Source organism: Oryctolagus cuniculus, chromosome 12, assembly GCF_964237555.1.
Source record: "Oryctolagus cuniculus chromosome 12, mOryCun1.1, whole genome shotgun sequence".
Taxonomy (NCBI): domain Eukaryota; kingdom Metazoa; phylum Chordata; class Mammalia; order Lagomorpha; family Leporidae; genus Oryctolagus; species Oryctolagus cuniculus.
In genome coordinates, this window is record NC_091443.1 from 37724338 (window position 1) to 37747186 (window position 22849).

General features: G+C 39.3%; 1 protein-coding gene across 14 annotated transcripts in view; it reads right to left on the reverse strand.

Moving 5' to 3' along the window:
* Positions 1-22849, reverse strand: part of TTC6 (tetratricopeptide repeat domain 6) — a 281858-nt gene that overhangs the window by 46856 nt on the left and 212153 nt on the right. For 10 of the 14 annotated variants that reach the window (XM_051822793.2, XM_051822794.2, XM_051822796.2 and 7 more), the window contains 4 exons: positions 18956-19166; positions 16384-16536; positions 15001-15171; positions 499-724 (listed from right to left, as the gene is read on the reverse strand). In XM_051822793.2, the coding sequence (XP_051678753.2) occupies positions 499-724; positions 15001-15171; positions 16384-16536; positions 18956-19166 (761 nt within the window). Of the gene's footprint in view, positions 1-498; positions 725-11620; positions 13710-15000; positions 15172-16383; positions 16537-18955; positions 19167-22849 lie in introns of those variants that run through there. The other 4 variants (XM_051822786.2, XM_051822785.2, XM_051822784.2 and 1 more) reach the window with 3 other exon arrangements.

Sequence of the window (22849 nt, forward strand, 5' to 3'; positions counted from 1 at the left end):
GCTAGGGCCAGTGCTGTGGCTCAGTAGGTTAGGTATCTGCCTGCAGCACTCTCATCCCATATGGGCTCCAGTTCAAGTCCTGGCTGCTCTACTTCTGATTCAGCTCCCTGCTGATGGCCTGGGAAAGCAGTAGAAGATGGCCCCACTACCTGGGTCCCTGCACCCACATGGGAGACTAGATAAAGCTCCTGGCTCCTGGCTTCAGATCAGCACATCTCCAGCCTTTGAAGCCATTTAAGGAGTGAACCAGCGAATGGAAGACCTCTCTCTCTCTGTCTCTCCCTCTCTCTGTCTGTAACCATACTTCTTAAGTAAATAAATAAATATTTTTTTAAAAGAGGAGAAATCTATATTGGTCGCTTGAGATGTATGATATCTAAACACACTCATACTTATGTAAGTTTATCTAGACAAATAGACCTGATCATTTTCATTTGTAGTCCAAAAACAAATTCATCAATGCTATAATCTTACCAAAATAATCACTAAAAAATATACCTTTACTGAGATCCACCTCAGCTAGTTCATATTGCTTTAAACAGCAGTGTAAATGTGCTCTATTAAAGTATGCTGCAGCCCACAAAGGACAGCTGTCAATTACACGTGCAAAATCTTCCTTTGCTTCTTCATATTTCTTTAATAACATATGTGCAACAGCTCGATTCATGCGAGCATATTCATTTTCTGGATCAAATTTTAAAGCCTTTGAAAAGTAGTCACTAGCCTAGAAAGTGTGAAGACATGATAATTTGAATATATTTTAATTAGCAGCTCTACAGGAATTTGAAACACTTTTATTATTTATTTAAAACTATGGCTTATGGACTATTGAGGGGCAGCAGAAGCTTTTCATCCCAGATACAGAGGTATGTTTGCTACAGAGAAGGTTTTAAAAAATGATAATGAAACCAACCAGAAGTTGGTCTTCTTTTTGTTATTAACATGTGTTGTCTATTTTAGACAAATGTCAATGATATATATATATATATAATACTCTTCCCTGCTGGAGGGAAATGTTTCCACTATCTACTAACTGAATACTATATCACTCTATAGTACTTAAAAAAAAAAAAAAAGACACAGTGGGTTAAGTCACCACCTGCAATGCCAGCATCCCCTGTCAGAAAGCCAGTTTTAGCCCCAGTTGCTCAGCTTCTGAATCACCCCCCTGCTAATATGCATGAGAATGCTCAAGAGATTTGGGACCCTGTCGTCTATATGGGAGATCCAGATGGCGCTCTGGCTCTTGGCTTCAGCTTGGTGTAGCCCTTACCAATGCGTCCATATGGAGAATTACTCAGAAGACAGAACTTTCTCTCTCTTTCTTCCTCTCTGGATATACCCTACTTTTTGTCATTCTACCTTTCAAATAAATACAATAAACCTTAAAAAAAAAAAAAAAAGAGGCAAGGGGCTACACTGCAGCATAGCTGAGGGAGCCGCTGCCTGCAGCATTGGTATCCCACATGGTTCGAGTCCCAGCTGCTCCATTTCTGATCCAGTTCTCTGCTGTGTCCTGGGAAAGCAGAAGTTGGCCCAAGTCCTTGGGCCCCTGCACCTGTGTGGGAGGTCCTTCACTACAAAGTTTGAGATGCTGATGAGACCGTTTCTCAAGTTATTAATCTGTTCTCTGATATCCTTAAGGAAGAAAATTTGGCTCTTACTTTAAAAACTTAACCTTGAAAGAGAAAACCACTTTTTACATCATAACTAGCTCTAATTATTTACCTTTCAATTTTTTCCCAACTCACCACAACCCAGCTTCTACCTACCTTCTTCTATTCCATGAATTCTGCCCTTGGTAAAAGTTGCAGATATTCTCAAGCCTAATGATAGTTTCTAGTTCGTTCTTCCATAGTATTTCTGAGATATGGCCAGTCTTGAACCCTCCCCTTTCTTGTTAAAACTCTCTTTGCCCTTTAGACAGGCTGTCTCCCTGGCATCTTTTCCTCCTCTGATTATTATCTCTCAGTCTACTTCAATTAACTAGTGTCTTCTTTAAGTTTGCCTTAAGTGAAATTTTAAATTAGGTTTTTTTCAAGGCCCTGACCTCAATTTCACCAGGGATTTTATGGATGGAGCATTAATTGTATGGTGGCTAGTAGCCCAGACCAAGGAGCCAGAATACTGGGTTCAAATCCTGCCTCTACCTTCGGTGAATTACTAAAGTTCCACAAATGGTCTTCAAAAAGTTCATGGAAATGAATATTAAAAATTTTGAATGGATTTTGAAATTTGTTTGCACCACATTAAACTTAGCTTTCAATTTCATTTTTCCATGTGTTTTTTGAAGTGCCTTAGGTTTTGTACCAATTTCCTCATCTGCAAAACAAACTTATCAAATAAAACTCCATTTCCAGTGTTGAGGATTAAATCAGCCAATATGTACAGTACTGATGATGATATGCAAATGTAGTAAGGATTTAACAAATTATTACATATATACTTTTTTCTTCTATAAATGGAGAGGCAACATGGACTTTAGGCAATACTATATAAACTTTGCTTCCTCTGACTTTGAGGGGTAATTAGTTCAAGACTAAGTAACCCATCTCATCCCTGAACAGCAGCTGTTCTAGGCTACAGTTAAGTGCAATTTAAGGATCCAATGAGATAGGAGCAGAATTGACATCCTTCTGTGAGGAGCTTAAAGAGAATTCATTCCTGAAGAGAAGGTTGCACTCACAGTCATAAAAAATGAGTCATAGGAATGACTCCATGCAGGATCAAGGCTTTCATCATATAGTAATTTGGACTTCCTTTTATTTTACCAATAAATGACCAGTAAAGGTAACATCATTACACATCACAAAAGCACAACTTTAATCATATGGGAAAAAATGGCTATCTTTGCTAGGAGAAAAGAGCTCAGTAAAAGATCAATACTGAACCCAGCTGTGAACAATGCAACTTTATATTATTGCTTGCAAAATATATTACCTAGAAAATGAAAATTTACAAATTTAATGAGGTTACTTGATATGTAGGAATATTAACTATAAAGCAATTAGAGGCTATAGCAATTAGAAGCTTGATTTTTACATTGGCCTAATGTCTTCATATCTGTAATAAATGTATTAATTAGAAAGCAGATCAAGGGTTTTTAAATCACCTGTAGTTCATAATACCTGTGAGTAGTTCATGCAAATGTGTTTTAAAATCACTGACTAAGAAGAAGCCAGAGCACACACATGTTTTAACACTCTAGAGATTACTGGATTTGTTGAGGGGACCCTTCCTCATCAACCTCCTTCCAGTATAGTTAAAAATAAGAGGGCAAAGGGAAGACAGGCAATAGAACCAGCAAAACTCAGAGCATGCTAGCATCACAAAATCGCTTATTCTCAAAGTCTTCTTGTCTTTGGAGAGTGTTTGCACAGTTATGCCCAACCATCTAGTCTATCAGAACAGAGTATGGAGTGCAGTTTAGATGAAGTATTTGCCCAGTTAATGTGTCTGCAATTTGGGTCACATAGAACCATACTCTTTATTTTTAAAAGTTTCAACTACATTTTATATCTAACTAAATAATTTTGTACATGATATCCACAGAGTTACTAAAGACAAATAGGTTTAAAAAGTGAATGTCTCCCTCCCAAGTAGATCTTAAGCATCTCAGCTAACAAGCAAAAATCACCCCAGGTATCTCATTTGTTCTAACCTCATTAACTAACTTTACAATGCAAATGAACCTTTTTAAGACCCACTCAGGCAGTGGTCTGACATTGATGATTTTTAGGGCAATTGACCTTGGATTATGACCTCCTACTTGTCCACTGAGATCTGAGCAAGGACAACCCCACCTATGCCATACAGAGTAAGACCTGAGATAACTCTGTCCTAAAATCCAGCTTACCAAGAGGTCAACCAGGCTAATCAATGGGGTCAGCAAGCTGCTGAGGGTCAGGCACTAACTTAGGAAAGAGTAAGGACCAACCCTAAAGCAATGGTAGTAGATACACAGCGGGGAGGGAGACATATTTAAAGAAACAATTAAGAGGCTAACCTGATGGGACTCTGTGGCTGCTTAGAAAAAACAAGAGAGGATGCCAAAGTTGTGTTTTGGTTCTGATCGTTTTCCTCAGGTGACTATGTTAGACAACATAAATTGAGAGTGGGCTTACACACAGAAAGCTGCCTAGGGATAGAGGACATAGAGATCCGCTCGGTCTAGGCTTTAATGCCCTGGTAAAATATCCAGTTTTAGCAGCTGGAGATAAATAGAGGTTAGGAGCTCAGAAAAATAAAAAAAAGTAGATATAGGCAGATAATTTAAGACATGGGAATAAATGAAGCTTCTATAAGGTAAGAAAATGTAAGGAGAAGAGGGCAAAGCATGATCCTGCCCCTTAAGGGTTGACAATCTAATTGGATGGAGGAAACAAGAGACCAACACAGAAACAAGCATAGAGTGATGCAAAGCAGTCTTAATCTGTGCAGGAAGAACTGTATACAAAGCAATAAAGAGTGAAGGTCTCATTTGAAATTCATAACCACAAACCTCAAATGAGGACACAATATTGTTACTACAATCTCATATGTCTACCCTATGTGGCTCTGGCACAATCACTTCACATTTTCTCTTTTCTCCTCAAAACTCCTAGTCCCCCCTTTCTTCAATGTTTCCTTCTACTCTGAACTGGTGAGTGATATATTTCCTGAAGAAGCTATCATCACTAATAGACAGAAATCCCTACCCCCCAGGTACCTATCTAGATTCAACTCTGTTCAAACCCTCTGTCATCCCTCTTGATAAATGGACGGTGTGCTACAGCTTCCAACATCAAAAAATGGAAGATTTTTTTATCCTGATTATCCCTGTCACTCTCCTACACCAACAGCTTCTAACTTTTTAGTAGGTACTTCTCTTTAACAAGGGAGAATGAATCAATGTCACTTATCTTTAAAGAAGAAAGAAAACATAAAATTTTTATCCTCAAAACACATTGTGGCTACCATTTTCATTTAGCTACTATGATTCACAGAAGAATTTTTTTTAAGATTTTATTTATTTGAGAGGTAGAGTTATAGACAGAGGGAGAGACAGAGAGAAAGGTCTTCCTTCCATTGGTTCACTCCCCAAATGGCTGCAATGGCCGGAGCTGCGCTGATCCGAAGCCAGAAGCCAGGTGCCTCCTCCCAGTCTCCCATGTGGGTGCAGGTGCCCAAGCACTTGGGCCATCTTCTACTGCTATCCCAGGCCACAGCAGAGAGTTGGATTGGAAGAGGAGCAGCTGGGACTAGAACCGGTGCCCATATGGGATGCCGGCGCCATAGGTGGAGGATTAACCTACTGTGCCATGGTGCCGGCCCCCACAGAAGAATTTTTTTAAAGGCTTATTTATTTATTTGACAGGCAGAGTGACAGACAGAGTGAGAGAGACAGAGATCTTCTGTCCTCCGGCTCACTCCCCAAGTGGCTACAACAGCCTGGGTTGGGTCAGGTTGAAGCCAGGAGCCAGAAATCCCATTTGGGTCTCTCACATGAGTGGCAGGGGCCCAAGTACTTGGCCATCTTCTGATAAGGTGTCTTATCAAAAAGCTGGATTGAAAGCAGAGCTGCTGGAACTTTGGTGCTCCAATGCAAGATGCCAACATTGCAAATGGTGGCTTAATCCACTGTGCCACAACACCGGCTCCCATAAAGAATTTCATAGACAAATTTTCTATGGTCACTGTCTGTCTCTAATTCTTTGCCTCACATTTTCTCCACAACCCCTTCATTCAAGTTCTGTCTCCACTGTTCCACCATCCTCCTTTTTTTTTTTTTGACTCTTTAGTGGCAGTTGATAGGGGGGCGCCTTTCTTTTTTAAAAGCACTTTATTCTCTAGGTGAAATTAAACCATCCTACTTCCTATCATCCAGACTTGGTGTTCCCTTCTCAGTCTGCTTTCCAACATGCTCTCTCTCTTCCACTGCTAAATTCTGGTATTATCCCGCAGGATTTACTCCTGAATGAACCTATGCACTCTATCCAGGCAACTGCACACAGCACCACCCATGTGCTAACACTGATTGGCTATTCCTTATATGGGACTGCACTAGGTATGTGTTACTCCTTAATAGTTTCTTATTTCTTTCCTATGTCTTTCTCTGGTAAAAGGAGAGCTACCTCAGAAAAGAAGCCTTTCCCATCTTGTCCATTTCTGTGTTCTCAGAGCCTTTGTACATCAGAAATACGTGGAGACTGAATGATTGGAGAGTGAAATGAAATCGGGAAAAGTAGGCTGCATTTGCCCAGAAAAAAAGATCAGAACCACAGTACACAAAAGTGCCTCAAAGATCATTTTACTAAGGGGTGTGGTGATGATAATGGGTGGCAGAGGACATTTCATAGATGACAGATCTCAAAAATGTCAACAGTAAGAACAACTTTTTTAAATGAATGCAGCGTCTTAGAAGGCAAAAGTTGTGTAAAGTTCTGAGAAAAACAGTGAAGCAACACTTACAAGACAAGGAAAGAAAGAAAGGAGTCAAGGGTATACACCATCTAGAGGTAGAAACCATACAGGCAAACAGCTAACAACATGAAAAGATTCAAGGAATCTTGCTGTCAGGAGCTCTTCCTTAGGATCCTACCACGGCCTAATTTCAGACAACCAAGAAAAGATTGGCAGGGAGGGGACTCTGACAAATACAAATATGTAACAAAAAGGCCAGTGATAAGGAATACACTGAACTGAAGAAATAAAACTAAAGTGTACAATAGCCAGGCAGCGCTGTGGTGAATGTGCTAGGCCTCCAACTGCAACACTGGCATCCCATATGGGCACCAGCTCGTGCCCAGGCTGCTCCTCTTCCAATCAAGCTCTCTGCTATGGCCTGGGGAAGCAGTGGAAGACGGCCCCTCACCTGTGTGGGAGACCCAGAGGAAGCTGGTGTCTCCTGGCTTTAGATGGGCCTGGCTCTGGCTGATTCGGACATTTGGGACATTTGGGGAGTGAACCAGCAGACCTTTCTCTTTGTCTCTCCCTGTCTCTGGCTCTGGCTCTCTCTCAAATAAACAAATAAAATTCTTTTAAAAATGAAGTGTGCAGGCCGGCACCATGGCTCACTAGGCTAATCCTCCGCCTGTGGCACCAGCACACCGGGTTCTAGTCCCAGTCCGGGTGCCGGATTCTGTCCCGGTTGCCCCTCTTCCAGACCAGCTCTCTGCTGTGGCCAGGGAGTGCAGTGGAGGATGGCCCACATCCTTGGGCCCTGCACCCACATGGGAGACCAGGAGAAGCACCTGGCTCCTGCCATCGGATCAGCGCAATGTGCCAGCTGCAGCACGCCGGCCACGGCAGCCATTGGAGGATGAACCAACGGCAAAGGAACACCTTTCTCTCTGTCTCTCTCTCTCACTGTCCACTCTGCCTGTCAAAAATAAATAAATAAATAATAAAAAATCAAAATAAAAAATGAAGTGTGCAATAATGGTACAAAAGTACATAAGTACTGAATTATCTGGCAGTGTAGGAATAATTAAACACAAAAACTATGAGAACAAAGACAATGGAAAGTAAGCTTGCATGAAAAGCTGGTGCATAAGCACAGACATGTTTAAAAAAAAACAAGGACAAGCATTTTTCTTTTTTTCTCCCAAAAAACCTTTTATTTAATGAATACAAATTTCGTAAGTACAACTTTAGGAATATAGTGATTCTTCCACCACATCCACCCTCCCAACCCCACTCCATCTCAATTGTTCATCCCTCTCCCACTCCCAGTCCCATTATCCATTAAGGGAAAAAAAAAAAAAGGGAACTGTACCTTGACAGTCAAGACAAGGGCTGTTCAAGTCATTGCTTCTCAAAGAGTCAATTTTACTTCTACAGATTTCCTTTAAGGTGCTCTGTTATCACAAATCAGGGAAAACATATGGTATTTGTCCCTTTGGGACAAGCTTATTTCACTAAGTATGACGTTTTCCAGATTCATCCATATTGTTGCAAATGACTGGATTTCATTTTTTTATTGATGCATAATATTCCATATGGCACATATCCCATAATTTCTTTATCCAGTCTTCAGTTGACGGGCATTTAGGTTGATTCCATGTCTTAGCTATTCTGAACTGAGCTGCAATAAACATGGAGGTGCAGATAACTTTTATTTGCTGATTTTATTTCCCTTGAGTAAATTCTGAGGAGTGGGATTGCTGCGTCACATGGTAGGTCTATATTCAGATTTCTGAAGTATCTCCAAACATGATTTCCACCAACAATAGATTAGGGTACCTTTTTCCCCACATCTTCGCCAGCATTTGTTGCTTGTTGATTTCTGTATGAAAGTCATTCTAATGGGGGTGAGGTGAAACCTCATTGTGGTTTTGATTTGCATTTCCCTGACAGTTATGATCCTGAGCATTTTTTCATGGTTCTGTTGGCCGTTTGGATTTCCTCTTTTGAAAGATGTCCATTTAAATCCTTGGCCCATTTCTTCACTGGGTTGTCTGTTTTGTTGTTGTGGACTTTCTTGATCTTTTTATATATTCTGGTTATTAATCCTTCATCAGTTGCATTGTTTGCAAATAATTTCTCCCATTCTGTTGACTATCTCCTCATTTTCCTGAGTGCTTCTTTTATAGAACAGAAGCTTCTCAATTTGATGTAATCCCTTTGTGAATTGTGGCTTTGATTGCCTGTGCCTCGGGTTTGCCTATGCAAACATATCACAAAGTTTCCTAAATGTTCTCTAATAATTTGATGATACAGGTCATAGATTTAGGCCTCTAATCCATTCTGAATGGACTTTTGTATAAAGTGTAAGATAGGGGTCTGCTTCATGCTTCTGCAGGTGGAAATCCAGTTTTCCCAGCACCATTTGTTGAAGAGACTGTCCTTGCTCTAGGGATTAATTTCAGCTCTTTGATCAAATATAAGTTGGTTGTAGATACATGGATTGATAGCAAGCATTTCTATTCTGTTCCATTGGTATATTCATCTGTTTTTATACTAGTACCAGGCTGTTTTGATTATAACTGCCTTGTAGTATGTCTTTTTTTTTTTTTTTTTTTTTTTTTGGACAAGCAGAGTGGACAGTGAGAGAGAGAGACAGAGGGAAAGGTCTTCCTTCACCGTTGGTTTACCTGCTAAGGGCCGCTGTGGCCGGCGCACTGAGGCTGGAGCACCATGCTGATCCAAAGCCAGGAGCCAGGTGCTTCTCCTGGTCTCCCATGCGGGTGCAGGGCCCAAAGAATTGAGCAATCCTCCACTGCACTACCGGACCAAAGCAGACAGCTGGACTGGAAGAGGAGCAACCGGGACAGAATCTGGTGCCCTGACTGGCACCAGAACCTGGTGTGCCGGCGCCACAGGCAGAGGATTAGCCTATTGAGCCGCGGCACCGGCCTGTAGTATGTCTTGAAATCTGGTATTGCAATACCTCTGGTTTTGTTTTGGTTGTATCAGATCGATTCAGCTATTCGAAGTCTAAATTTTTTTTAAATTTTTTTCTAAATCTGAGAAGAATGTCTTTGATATTTTGATTGGTATCACAATGAATCTGTAAATTGCTTTTGGAAGAGTGAACATTTTGATGATATTGATTCTTTCAATCCATGAACATGGATTTTTTTCATTTTTTTGTATCTTATGTGTCTTTCTTAAATGTTTTGTTAATTCTTATCATAGAGATCTTTGACATCCCTGGTTAAAATTTATTCCAAAGTATTTGATTTTTGGGGGGTAGCTATTGTGAATGGGATTGATCTTAGAGATTTTTTTCTCAGCTGTGGCATTGTCTCTGTATACAAAGGCTGTAGATTTTTGTGTATTGATTTTCTATCCTGCTACTTTACCAAACTCTTCTATGAGTTCTAATATTCTCTTCGTGGAATCTTTTGGATCCCCTATATACAGAATATGTCATCTGCAAATAGGGACAGTTTGACTTCCTCTTTCCCAATTTGAATCCCTTTGATTTCTTTTTCTTATCTAATGGCTCTGGCTAAAACTTCCAGGACTAAATTGAATAGCAATGGCAAGAGTAGACATCCTTGTCTAATTCCAGATCTCAGTGGGAATGCCTCCAACTTTTCCCCATTCAATAGGACGCTGGCCCTGGGTTAGTCATAAATTGCCTTGATTGTCTTGAGGAATGTTCCTTCTATACCCAATATGCTTAGAGTTTTCATCATGAAAGGTTGCTGTATTTTATCAAATGCTTTCTCTGCATCTATTGAGATAATCATATGGTTTTTGTTCTTCAGTTTGTTAATATGATGTTTCACATTTATTGATTTGCAAATGTTGAACCACCTTTACATACCAGGGATAAATGCTACTTGGTCCTGGTGAATGATCCTTCTGATGTGTTGTTGGATTTTGATTGGTTTGTATTTTGCTGAGGATTTTTGCATCTATGTTCATCAGGGAAATTGGTCTGTAGTTCTCTTCCTCTGTTGCATCTTTTCTGAGTCTGGGAATTAAGATGATGCTGGCTTCATAGAAAGAATTTGGGAGTATTCCCTCCCTTTCAATTGTTTTGAATAACTTGAGAAGTGGAGTTAGTTCTTCTTTAAATGTCCGGTAGAATTCAGCAATGAAGGTATCTAATCCTGGACTTGACTTTATTGGGAGGGTCTTTAATACTGATTCAATTTCCACCTTGGTTATGGGTATGTTTAGGTTTTCTATGTCTTCATGGCTTAATTTAGGTAGGTTGTATGCGCCCAGGAATCTATCCGTTTCTTCTAGGTTTCCTGATTTGTTGGCATACAATTCCGTGTAGTAACTGCTGATGATTCTTTTTATTTCTGTGGTGTCTATTGTTACATTTCCTTTTTCATCTCTACTATTATTGATTTGAGTCTTCTCTCTCCTTTTTTTTGGGGGGGGGTCTGGTTGATCATCATTGCTGAAAGTAGAGTATTGAAATCCCCCATTATGACTGTATTTGATTCTATATCTCCCTTTAAAACCCTTAACATTTCTTTTAAATAGCCATGTGCCCTGTATTTAGGTCATATACATTTATAATAGTCACATTTTCTTTTGAATTGATCCCTTGATCATTATATAGTGCCCTTGTTTGTCTCTTTTAACAGTTACTGTGTTAAAATCTTTTTGGTCTGGTATTAGGATGGCTATACCAACTCTTTTTTAGTTTCTGTTACCATGGAATATCTTTTTCTGTCCTTTTACTTTCAGTTTTTAATTCATCTTTGTTAGTAAGATGTGTTTCTTGTAGGCAGCAAATAGATGGGTTTTGTTTTTTAATCAGTCTGTGTCTTTAAACTGCAGAGTTAAGGTCATTTATATTCAAGGTGACTATTGGAAAAAAAAAAAAAAGGCCGGCGCCGCGGCTCACTAGAATCCAGTGTGCCGGTGCTGCAACGCAGAGGATTAGCCTCTTCCAGGTTGCCCCTCTTCCAGACCAGCTCTCTGCTGTGGCCAGGGAGTGCAGTGGAGGATGGTCCAAGTCCTTGGGCCCTGAACCCACATGGGAGACCAGGGTAAGTACCTGGCTCCTGCCATCGGATCAGCGCGGTGTGCCGGCCGTGGCGGCCATTGGAGTGTGAACCAACGGCAAAGGAAGACCTTTCTCTCTGTCTCTCTCTCTCACTGTCCACTCTGCCTGTCAAAAATAAAATAAAATTAAATAAATAAAAATAATAAACAAGGTGACTATTGATAAGTAACAACTTTGCCTTGCCATTTTTCCAAAATTTTCCTATTTTTTACTTTGGATTTCCTTTGCACTTTTCCTGAGATATTTCACTAAAAAGGCCTTCTAATCCTTTCTCTCTTTCCACACCTTCAGGAACTCCTAGTACCCATATGTGGGGTCATTTGATAATATCCTATAGATTACCAACAGTTTTTTTAAATTTTTTTAACTTCTTCTTGTGTTTGGTCTAACTGTAAAATTTTCAGGGATTTGTCTTCTAACCATGATATACTTTCTTCTGCTTCACCAATTCTGTTGTTAAGGCTTTCCATTGCATTTTTATTTGTTCTATTGAATTCTTCATTTCCAAGATTTCATTTTGCTTTCTCTTTAAGATCTCAATTTCATGGGAGAAATTTTCTTTCATGTCATATATGGATTTCATTAGTTTGTGCATTTGTTTCTGATTACTTCTAAGTAATCTTACGATCAATTTTTAGAATTCCATTTCTGGCATTTCCTCAATCTCATCATCTTTAATCAGGTATTGAACTGTTGTATTCTTTTGGGGATATCATGTTGTCTTCCTTATTCTTATCTCTTGAATTGGTGTGTTTGTTATTCAGCATTTGTGGAGATTCTCATTGGTTTCTTCTTTGTTTTTCACTGTGGCAGCTTTTATTTTTGGACTATGTCTGAGTAGATTAGTGGATTGTCTGCTTTCAGATAATACCTAGAGGTGTGGGCTTGGCCAGAGAGCTCTGTTCAGTGCTCCAGGATGGAGAGCATGTCTGAGGTGACACACCCAGGTTTGGCATGGTAAATCTTTTTTTTTTTTTTTTAAATCAGAGGTGAGGCTTCTTCTTGTCTGTTGGCATAGTCTCAGCTTAGCTCCTCTCCTTGAAGGAGACCAGTGCCTGGGCGCTAGCCCCAATGAGTATATTATTCATCTGATCTGCCAGAAGGACCACACAAAGGATCTGTCCAGTCCTCAGTGTAAGCTCAGATTCCCCAGCAATATCTCTTGCCAGGTAACCAGGGAGCCCTGATTGTGTGGAGCCTCCCACAGTGACTGTCCAATATCCCAGCCACACCCTGAGTCTTCCATGCAGCCTCAGTGTTTTCACAGTCCCAGCACACAAGCCTCCCACAGTCATGAGCACACAGTCTTCTGTCTGTTTTCCCCACCAGACTCAGGAGTCTCCACTAGGCTGGTTGCTGTGCACAGACACAAGCAGACTCAGCTGTTAAGTATGTCCAAAATGGTGCCTGCTCTCTGTCAGCTTGTTATAGGACACCTTTGCAAGATGATCGGGGAGAGAGAAAACCCCCTTTTGTTTTTTCTCCTCTAGTTTCACAGGTACACTATTCCCCATGAGGTGCCAAACCGGATTCCCTCTAGGTTCTTCCTATAGCTTTTTTGCCAGTGGTTTGGGATGTTGCAGTCTGTTCTTACCTCACTCTCCAACGCTGATGTGGAGGCTTTCGGTTGCTGGGGTCCACACCCTGCTGCATCCACACCCTCCATGTAGGTCCACAATGTTCATCCAATTTGTGTAGAGTCTCTTTTGCTGTTTTCTCCCTAATTCTTCCCTGAAACAGCACTCTTTCCACTTTTTTAAAACTGTCTTCTCCTAGACTTGAGTAGCAAGCTCCCTCCCTACTCCACCATCTTAATGGGGAGAAATCAGAATAAACATTTTTCTAAAAAAGACAACACTATTAACTCAAATTGAATAATGGGTGATAGGAAGAAGTAAGGGAGGAGGAACTCACAGGGTAATTTTATTGTTCACAGTAAAGAAACTTAAGAAATAAGGAACTACAGGTATTAAAGGTATTTTTATAAAAGTTATCACAACAGCAAAACTATGAGTCTTTCTAAACCTCAGAAAACTTCTGGGGAAAAATCAAATAAAACAGACCACACAGTAAAATACTTTAAAAAAAAAAAAAGACGTAAACACATTCTATACTACATAAAATAACAGAACCAAGAGTAAATACAGTGATCATGCCAAAAATGCAAATATGCTTAACTTACCTATTAAAAAATATTTTCAAGTTGGTTCTCAGAGCAAAATCAAACTCTATGTAGTATAAAAGAGACATACTGAAAACAAATGATTTTAAATTAAAGGAAAGGCAAAGTTAGACCAGGCAAAAGCAAACAGAAGTCACAATCTCCACACCAAAGCAAAATTCATTACAAAGAGCATTGGAAGAAACAAAGAATTATTGCAGTGCCATAATTCACAATGTATATATAGTTAGTATGGTTGTACATGAGATAATACAGTGGCAATTTTCATAAAGCAGACATTGCAAGAGAAGTAAGGAGAAACATACAGGAACACACTAATAACAAGATACTTGAATAAATATTTTTCAGTCCAAGATGAGCCAGGAAAAGACAATGTATGGGTAACCATTAGGGTATATTTCATAAGCACAGATTTAACTCTATGTTCTGATGGTAGAAACCCTTCTTGGGAAAGACTGAACTTTTTTTATTTTTATTGTTGTTTACTTATTTGAAAGGCAGAGTTATATGTATAAAGAGAGACAGAGGTCTTCCATCTGCTAGTTCATCCCTAGATGACTGCAACAGCCAGAACTGGGTTGATCCAAAGCGAGGAACCAGGAGCTTCTGGGTCTTCCACACAGGTGCAGGGGTCCAAGTACTTGGACCATCTCCTGCTGCTTGCCCAGCCACATAAGCAGGGGACTGGAATGAAAGTGGAATAGCTGGGACTTGAACAGGTATCCATATGGGATGCTAGCATCACAGGTGGTGGTTTATTCTCCACACCACAGCACCAGCCCCTGAAATTTTCTTTAGATGTTATACTAGACCATATTAAAGTTCAATAAATTCCAAAATATAGAAAACATAAAAGTCATTCCACCGATTTGAATGCCATATTAGGGATGAGTGTTAAGCCACAGCAGATTAAACCACCTCTTAGGTGCCCACGTCGCATATCAGAGTGCCTGGAATCAAATTCCTTTTCTCTTTTCCATCCAGCTTCCTGCTGTTAGGCGGGGGAGGCAACAGATGATGGATCAAGTACTTGGTTCCTTCACCCACCCAAAGTCTAAATGGGGAGCAAGTACAGAGGATTCTAGAGGGGAAGATGGCGACATGGAGCTATGAAGGCAGGTGCTGACACTCAGGAAGTACCGACAAATGTTTACGAGACAGGTAGTGAAGGGTTGATGACGAGGCAGAGAACAAATTCACAGAGGTATAAACACTTATGCATAATAACATTCCTAGGAAATGCTTTACAAAAGAACTAAAGATTTATTAGCTAAGGTGTAAGGACTGCATTTTGAAACTACACATAACAAAGAAAGCATTTAATGTCAAAAAGAAAATGTTAGAGGAAAACCCACATTACCTGGGAGAATTGCCTGTGGTGAAAGTAGATATTCCCTGCATTGAAGTAAGCCAGGGAGTATGCAGGGTTTAGAGAGATTGCTGCTTGGTAGTCTTTCATTGCATTCTGTTTTTGACCCATCAGCTCGTGAATCACACCTCGATTTGTTAAGTATTCTGCTGTAGTATTGATCTGCAATATAATAGTGTGAGTGTTTAGCACTTGGGTATGGTATTTACCTCTGATTTCATGTCTACAAAAGCGAATGTTATGGGAAGCTTGTAATTTTATAGGGCAGGTAAAATCCCATTAGAGCAAATATTTTGTAGGAAGGACTCAATATGAAGTAGGTTCAATGTCAATACTTTGTTGATTTGGTTGCAATAAAACAAATAACCTTAGTATTTTCCTCAGTTCCTTTCCTAGTCATAGACACAGGGGAGAAACACTTATCTGTTGAATTACGCTAAGAAAGAAATGAAATGAAATTGAATAGTTAACATGCTTCTTTGTTCTCTGTAATAGCAATTTTTAAAAATCTTAGCATCACATTTATTTTAACTTTGATTTTTTTAAAAGACTTATTTATTTATTTGAAAAGTAGAGATATAGACATAGAAGGGGAGAGAGACACAGAGAGATCTTCCATCTGCTGGCTCACTCCCCAAATAGTCACAGCTGCCAGAGCTGGGCCAGGCCAAAGTCAGGAGTCAAGAGTCTCTTCCAGGTTTCCCACATGGGTGCAGGGGCCAAAAGACCAGGGCCGTCCTTCGTTGCTTTCCCAGGCAGAGAGCTGGATGGGAAGTGGTGCAGCTGGGACATGAATAAGTGTCCATGTGGGGTGCCGGCAACTGCTGGTGGCAGCTTAACCTATGCCACAGCGCCGGCCCCTGTAGTAGCAATTATCTTTCAGTTCTTTCCTTTTGCTCATTTCAAATGTCACACCTATTCAAATCCACAGAAACAAAACCCGAAACTAGAAGAAGGATTTCCATCATTGTACTCAAAATATGAGACTTATTTGCCATCTTGCTAAGGGAAACAACTGGGATTTATACTTTTTATACTGTTCTTTCTGTAGTTTCTTAAAACCTATGAAGAGTATCACTTTATGTTGTATATACATTTTGTATTATAAAGCATGATCTCCCATGAAACTATATTCTGCATTTACTGAGAGGAATCAGTGTTTATCAGGAGTTTGCTTTTAAATTTTTAAATATATTTAATTACAAATTTGGCAAGCCATAATATCTTCTTATCTTAGGAATCACAAAGGAAAAAGACAAACATTATTTTCCCCATAAGTCACTTCAAAAAGTTTAAAAGGTAATTTTTGATCGAATCTATTCATGGGTGGGGTTAATCAATGCCAACAACAGTGTCTTCTAAGTGGATTTTTACCTTTATGGCAACATTAATATCCTGCATTGCAGCAAAATTATTACCCATCTGGAGACAGACCACAGCTCTTCCTTCATATGCTAGGTAGCTCTTTGGATCAACTTCTAGGGCAATGGTGAAGTGGTTCCAAGCTTTCTGGAATTTTCCTTGGGCCTAAAATAATTTTCTGATTACATAAGGTAGGAAATAGTTCATAACAGGACAAATGCTTATGATTCTACTTTCTTACTCAAATAAAACCTTTATTAAGTATATTATATTGTGCTGAATCTAAAGTTTTTTAAACAAGAAAGTACAGGTTGAGGTGAACTTTAATAAGTTCATGGGAAAATGGAATTAAAAGATAATGTCAATTTTCCATGAATTTTTTGAGACCTCCTTATAGATTATACAGTTAATATACCCAATTACCTAATTACTTCTGAATATTTATGATGCAGTTTTAGCTAATTAGGATAAATGTAACCACATGGTCATCTTGGATAACATAAAATCATGGTCAGCATGGGAAACACCAAACTATGTTTCTGACAATGGCCAAAAAATTTACAATGAGCTCCATACACACAGGCAGGGATTGCATTTATTTTTCTGGGCACTGAATCTCCAGTTACACATAACAAAATAAATATTGCTGAATAAATGAATGAATAAACTAATGATGTAAAATACATTCTGATAAATCACACCAGCAAGTGGAATTTTAGGATATATATGTGTATATATGTATGTGTGTGTGTGTGTATATATATATGAGTGTGTGTGTATATATATGTTTGTGTATATATATATATTCCATAGAAGACATAAATCTACCAAGTATCTGTATATACCAAACTTAGTACCAACTGGAAAAAGACAAAAGGTCAAGAGATGGGCACTGTTAATAGGAGAACGTCAGAGTATTTCCTAGAGACGATGAGCTGGAAGCCTAATACCTCACCCCAGGAAGACCATGATTTAATAAACTCAGCACAATTGAGGATCTGTCCTTTCTTCTTATGGGTTCAAACCCCAACTTCCACAAATCTCAGAAGCTTACTTGCTTTAATGAAGCACAGTTCAGTGACTCTCACACAAAACTAAAAAGAAATATCCCTATTTAGGGAATCAGATCCTGTTTCTTGACGAGCAAATCTTTTCTGTTTAGATAAACCATTTAAAAGTCCACGTTGTCATGATAAGTTCATTGAATAAACAAGGAAGCAGACAAACTGAGGTTATATTATCAGGCTATTAAATTGCAAACAGCCTCACAATAGGATTATATCTGTCATCTGTTCCTGCTTACATCTGTTGTACTCACTTCTATAACCAAAATGCTGGATAAATAGCAAGGGAATCTGTAAGCATTTATTGAACAAATTGTCACTTTCCCCTGGAGAGTATTTTGATGCCCCTACCTCTCCATTTTCAGGCCTTCCTCTACTGATTCAATCCTTTGTACTCATGTGATTTTCTAGCCTTTTTCAACTTACCATATACCCAGAAGATCTTCCTAAATGCAAGGTTGAAGTCATTTCTCTGATGAATGCTAATTTTTTAACTGGATCTCAAGACCTTCAACTCCAGCCATTGCTGACTTCACACCACTCTCCCCTTTTCCGTAAATTCCATCTACATGGGCACTCTTTCTTGAATAACTTTCTTTTTTTTTTTTTAATTTATTATTTTTTTTTTGACAGGCAGAGTGGACAGTGAGAGAGAGAGAGACAGAGAGAAAGGTCTTCCTTTACTGTGGGTCACCCTCCAATGGCCACTGCGGCCAGCACACTGCACTGATCCGAAGCCGGGAGCCAGGTGCTTCTCCTGGTCTCCCATGCGGGTGCAGGGCCCAAGGACTTGGGCCATCCTCCACTGCACTCCCAGGCCACAGCAGAGAGCTGGTCTGGAAGAGGGGCAACCGGGACAGAATCCGGCGCCCCAACTGGGACGAGAACCCGGTGTGCCGGCGCCACAAGGCAGAGGATTAGCCTATTGAGCCACGGCGCCAGCCATTGAATAACTTTCTAATGGACAATTCCTTCTGTTGAACACTTACTACATGTTAGCCCCAACTCTTAACACTGACTAATTACTGATCACTTTTAATCTCAATTTAAATGTTGACTTCTCAGAAAATTCTCTCTCACCCTTCAAACAAAGCTAAGTTTACTTGTAACAGTTGCATTAAAACTTATTTTTCCCTCTGTTGCACTTACCATGACTATAATCAAATTATTATTCATGTGATTAATTGTTTGATGTCTGTCTATCCAATCAATAGGTGATAAACTCCATGATAAGAAAAAAGTACAGTGATGCATCAATTTAGCAATGGGAATGCATTCTGGAAGATGTGTCATTAAATGATTTCATCATTGTGCGAGAATACTAGGTCCAATGCTCATCCAGGCTCCCTGTAACTATATGAACCGCTGTTTCCCCACTGCTGCCTTTGCTACTAAAACTAAGGGTAAAGGTAAATGCTCATAACCAAAGAAACAGCTCTCATTCCCCTGTCAGTAAAACAACAAATAAATTCTGTCCAAAACACACTTTCAGTGCTTGAGATGCTGTTGTATAAGATTACCTGTAAATTATAGCCCAAACTAATTCTGGCTTTTGTGTATGCTGGGTTAAAATGCAACGCTGTCGTAAAGTCCTTCTGGGCTTGCTTGTTGGGTTCCTCCTGACCATATTCCATGTAAGAACTTCCCCGTCCAAGGTAAGCATCTAGGAAACGTGGGTTAATTTTAAGAGCCTGGGTAAAGAAATTGACAGCTTCTTCAAACTCTTCAATTCTGAAAACAGATGAAAATACTGGTGAATTGACACTCTCTAGTGACATATACACACATATGACTTTTCCACATACTCTTATTTTTAAATTTTTCATTTTTATTATCCATTGACCTAAACAAGCGTGACAGGTTCTTGGAGATATTGATAAAAAGATATTGATAAAAATAAAGAGGAGAAATAAGAGACATCTTCAAAACAGAATGTGATGTGATATTATTCTTGGATTCTTTTTTCAAATTCTTTCCTAAAAGTCTGAGTGGTATTCCTAAACCTACTCATAACAACTATCAATTATCAATACAGATAAATAAATGCTATTATTGATGAAATATACTATTTAAATTAGATAAAAGATAAATTCATTCAGTCAGCCTTCTGTACCCATGAATTCCTCATCCATGGGTAGAAAATATCTGGGAAAAAAATATGTCTGTACTGAACATGCAGAGACTTTCTTCCTGTCATTATTCCCTAAACAAAATACAGCATCCATACTATATTAGGTATTATAACATAGCTAGAGATGATTTAAAGCACACAAGGGTATGAGCATAGGATATATGCACACTATAACATATATATAAGGAACTGGAGCATCTGCAGATTTTCATACGCATGAGGGTGGGGTGGCCCTGGAACCACAGACCGATGGCTCCTGAGGAACACCTATATTTAATATTTCCTTACACAACACAGGCAGAAGAATGACACTAGATCCCTGGCTTTCACAATATACAGAAGTCAATTCAGCATGGATCCAAGACCTGAGTGTTAGAAGCCTCTGCACAGCGAAGGAAATGATCAGTAGAATGAAGAGATAACCTGGGGCCTGGGAGAAAAAATCTGCCAACTGTTCCTCCAACAGAGGAGTGATATGCAGAATATATACACAAGTTCAACACCAAAACCACAAATAATCCAATTTAAAAATAGGCAAATGATCTGAGCAGATAATGCTCAAAATAAGACACACACATGGCCAAGAACTACATGAATAAATGTTCAATATCAATAACACCAAGAAAATGCAAATCAAAACCACAGCGAGATATAATCTCACCCCAGCTGGAATGGCTATTGTCAAAACAACAACCAAAAAAGCGACAAACGCTGGCAAGAATGTGGAGCACGGGGGACTCTTACACTATGTTCATGGATATAAACTAGTACAGTCCACAGAAAACAGCATGGAGCTTCCTCAGAAGCAAAATACAACTGCCATGTAATTCAACTTTCCCACTACCAGGCTAGTCAAAGGTAACTGAGTTATTATATCCAAGAGCTGCACTGCCATGTCTATTGCTGCCTTACAGTAGCAAAGATTTCACTGGTGCAGTGTATGTACACAATGGAATATCATTTGGTCTTAAGAAAGAATCAATTCTTCTCATTAGCGGCAACATAGACAGAACTGGAGGATGTCATGTTAAGTGAAATAAGCCAGTCACAGAAAGACAAATACTGCATGTTCTCACTCATTTGTGGAAGCTAAAAATATAAATCTCATAGAAAAGAGGGGCATACGAGGCCCGAGACACTAGGAATGGTATGAGGGAGAGGCACAGAGAGTGGTTGGATAATGAGTACCAACACATACTTAGCTCAGAGAAATGAGTTGTGGATTCTTACAGCAAAGTATTGTAGCTGTAGTCCACAAGAATGTATGATATACCTAAAAATAAATAGAAGACAAGAATCCAAATGGCCAACAAACACACGAAAAAATGTTCAGGATCACTAGCAATCAGGGAAATGCAAATCAAAACCACAATGAGGTTTCACCTCACCCCAGTTAGAATGGCTCACATTCAAGAGTCTGAAGATTTCTAACACAGAGAATTAATAAACAATTGGAACAATGAGATTGCAAATTACAATATTATATATTATCTACATGTATTGAATTATCATACTGTACCTCATAAATACATGAATAGATTATGTGACAACAAAATGAAAATAAGCAGAAAACCAAACCTCACAGATCATATACACAAAAATAAAATACAGATCCCCCAAAGAATTTGGGGCATTATATAGCAAGTTTCCCAAATGTGTCATACCAATACTAAAAAATTAAAATTATAAAAGGGAATCATTTTAAAAGAGAACAAAGAATTTTTAATGTATTTCCTTATACAATTAAAGAAACAAAATTCTCATCACATGAGAGTCTTTCCTTTAGATCTTCTATAAAAGCAGCCCAGTTCACTGTGGATATAAGGAATGGAAGGGAGAGAAAAAAACACATTTTAAAGTGTATTTATTTATTTGAAAGTCAGAGTTACAGAGAGAAAGAAGAGACACAGAGAGAGAGAGAGATTCCATCAGCTGGTTTACTCCTCAAATGACTACAATGGCCAGAGCTGAGCTGGTCAGAAGCCAGGAGCCAGGAGCTTTTTCTAGGTCACCCGTGTCGGTGCAGGGGCCCAATGATTTGGGCCATCTTCTACAGCTTTCCCAGCCATTAACAGGGAAATGAATTGGAAGCGGAGCAGCAAGGACTCAAACTGGCATACATATGTGATGCGGGCACTACAGACGGTGACTGAATTCACTGCACCAAGGTGCTGGCACCAAAGAAAATGCATTTTATATTAACTGTGGATGTATGTGGCTAAATAACTCTTCTCCCTAATTACTTTTTTGTGGTGAGGGTGAGATCCATTAAAGAAATCATATATTTGCTCCTTGGCATATGAAGTTATTTCTCATGTTCACATGCATATCTACGAACATAGAAAGACTCTAGGCTTTTGTAAAATATTTTTAGTAGAAGGAGGGAACTAACCTCCAGTAACTGCTTATTTATGAAGTACTCTGCTAAACGCTTTCATCCTTCCAACAACTGTAAGCTAATCATAATTATATTTTACAGATTAAAGAAAAATCACACCTCAAAAAGTCTGCACACAGGAAATGGCAAAGAAAACAGTGTGCTGATTTCGCACAAATACCTGAGATTCAAACTAAGGTAAGCCTTAATCTAATATATTCCTGCTCTACCAAAATCCATGCCTACCACACATTCAGCACCTGTATACACCTGTCGTTGGTGCAAAGGAGCCCCTGAGCTAACATTTCAACAGTGTAGTCAGGAGAAAGGCCTACACATGCAAATTAATACTACTTTAAAAAATATCAACTTTCAAGATTGTTTTGAGAGTGGTAAGATCATGTGAAGCGCACCTAGCACACAGATCCCCACCCAATAAAGACTATTACCTTCCTTTCATTGTTTTCATTACTTCCTAAGCATGTTTCAAAAACTAATAGACATATCACTATTTTTCCCATGTTGCTTCCTAGAATACATGGAAGCCAGAACAACTATCCTGGAATTGATCATCTCATAAATGTTACTCCAGAGTGTCTCTCTCTCTCTCTTTTTTTTAAATATTTTATTTATTCATTTGAGAGGTAGAGTTACAGGAGAGGGAGAGACAGAGAGAGAGGTCTTCCATCTGCTGGTTCACTCCCCAAATGACTGCAAAGGCCGGAGCTGAGCTGATCCGAAGCCGGGAGCCAGGAGCTTCTTTTGGTTCTCCCACACGAGTACATGAGCCCAAGCACTTGGGCCATCTTTCACTGCCTTCCCAGGCCATAGCAGAGAGTTGGATCAGAACAGGAGCAGCCAGGACATGAACCAGAGCCATAGATGGGGGCCTAGCCCACTATGCCA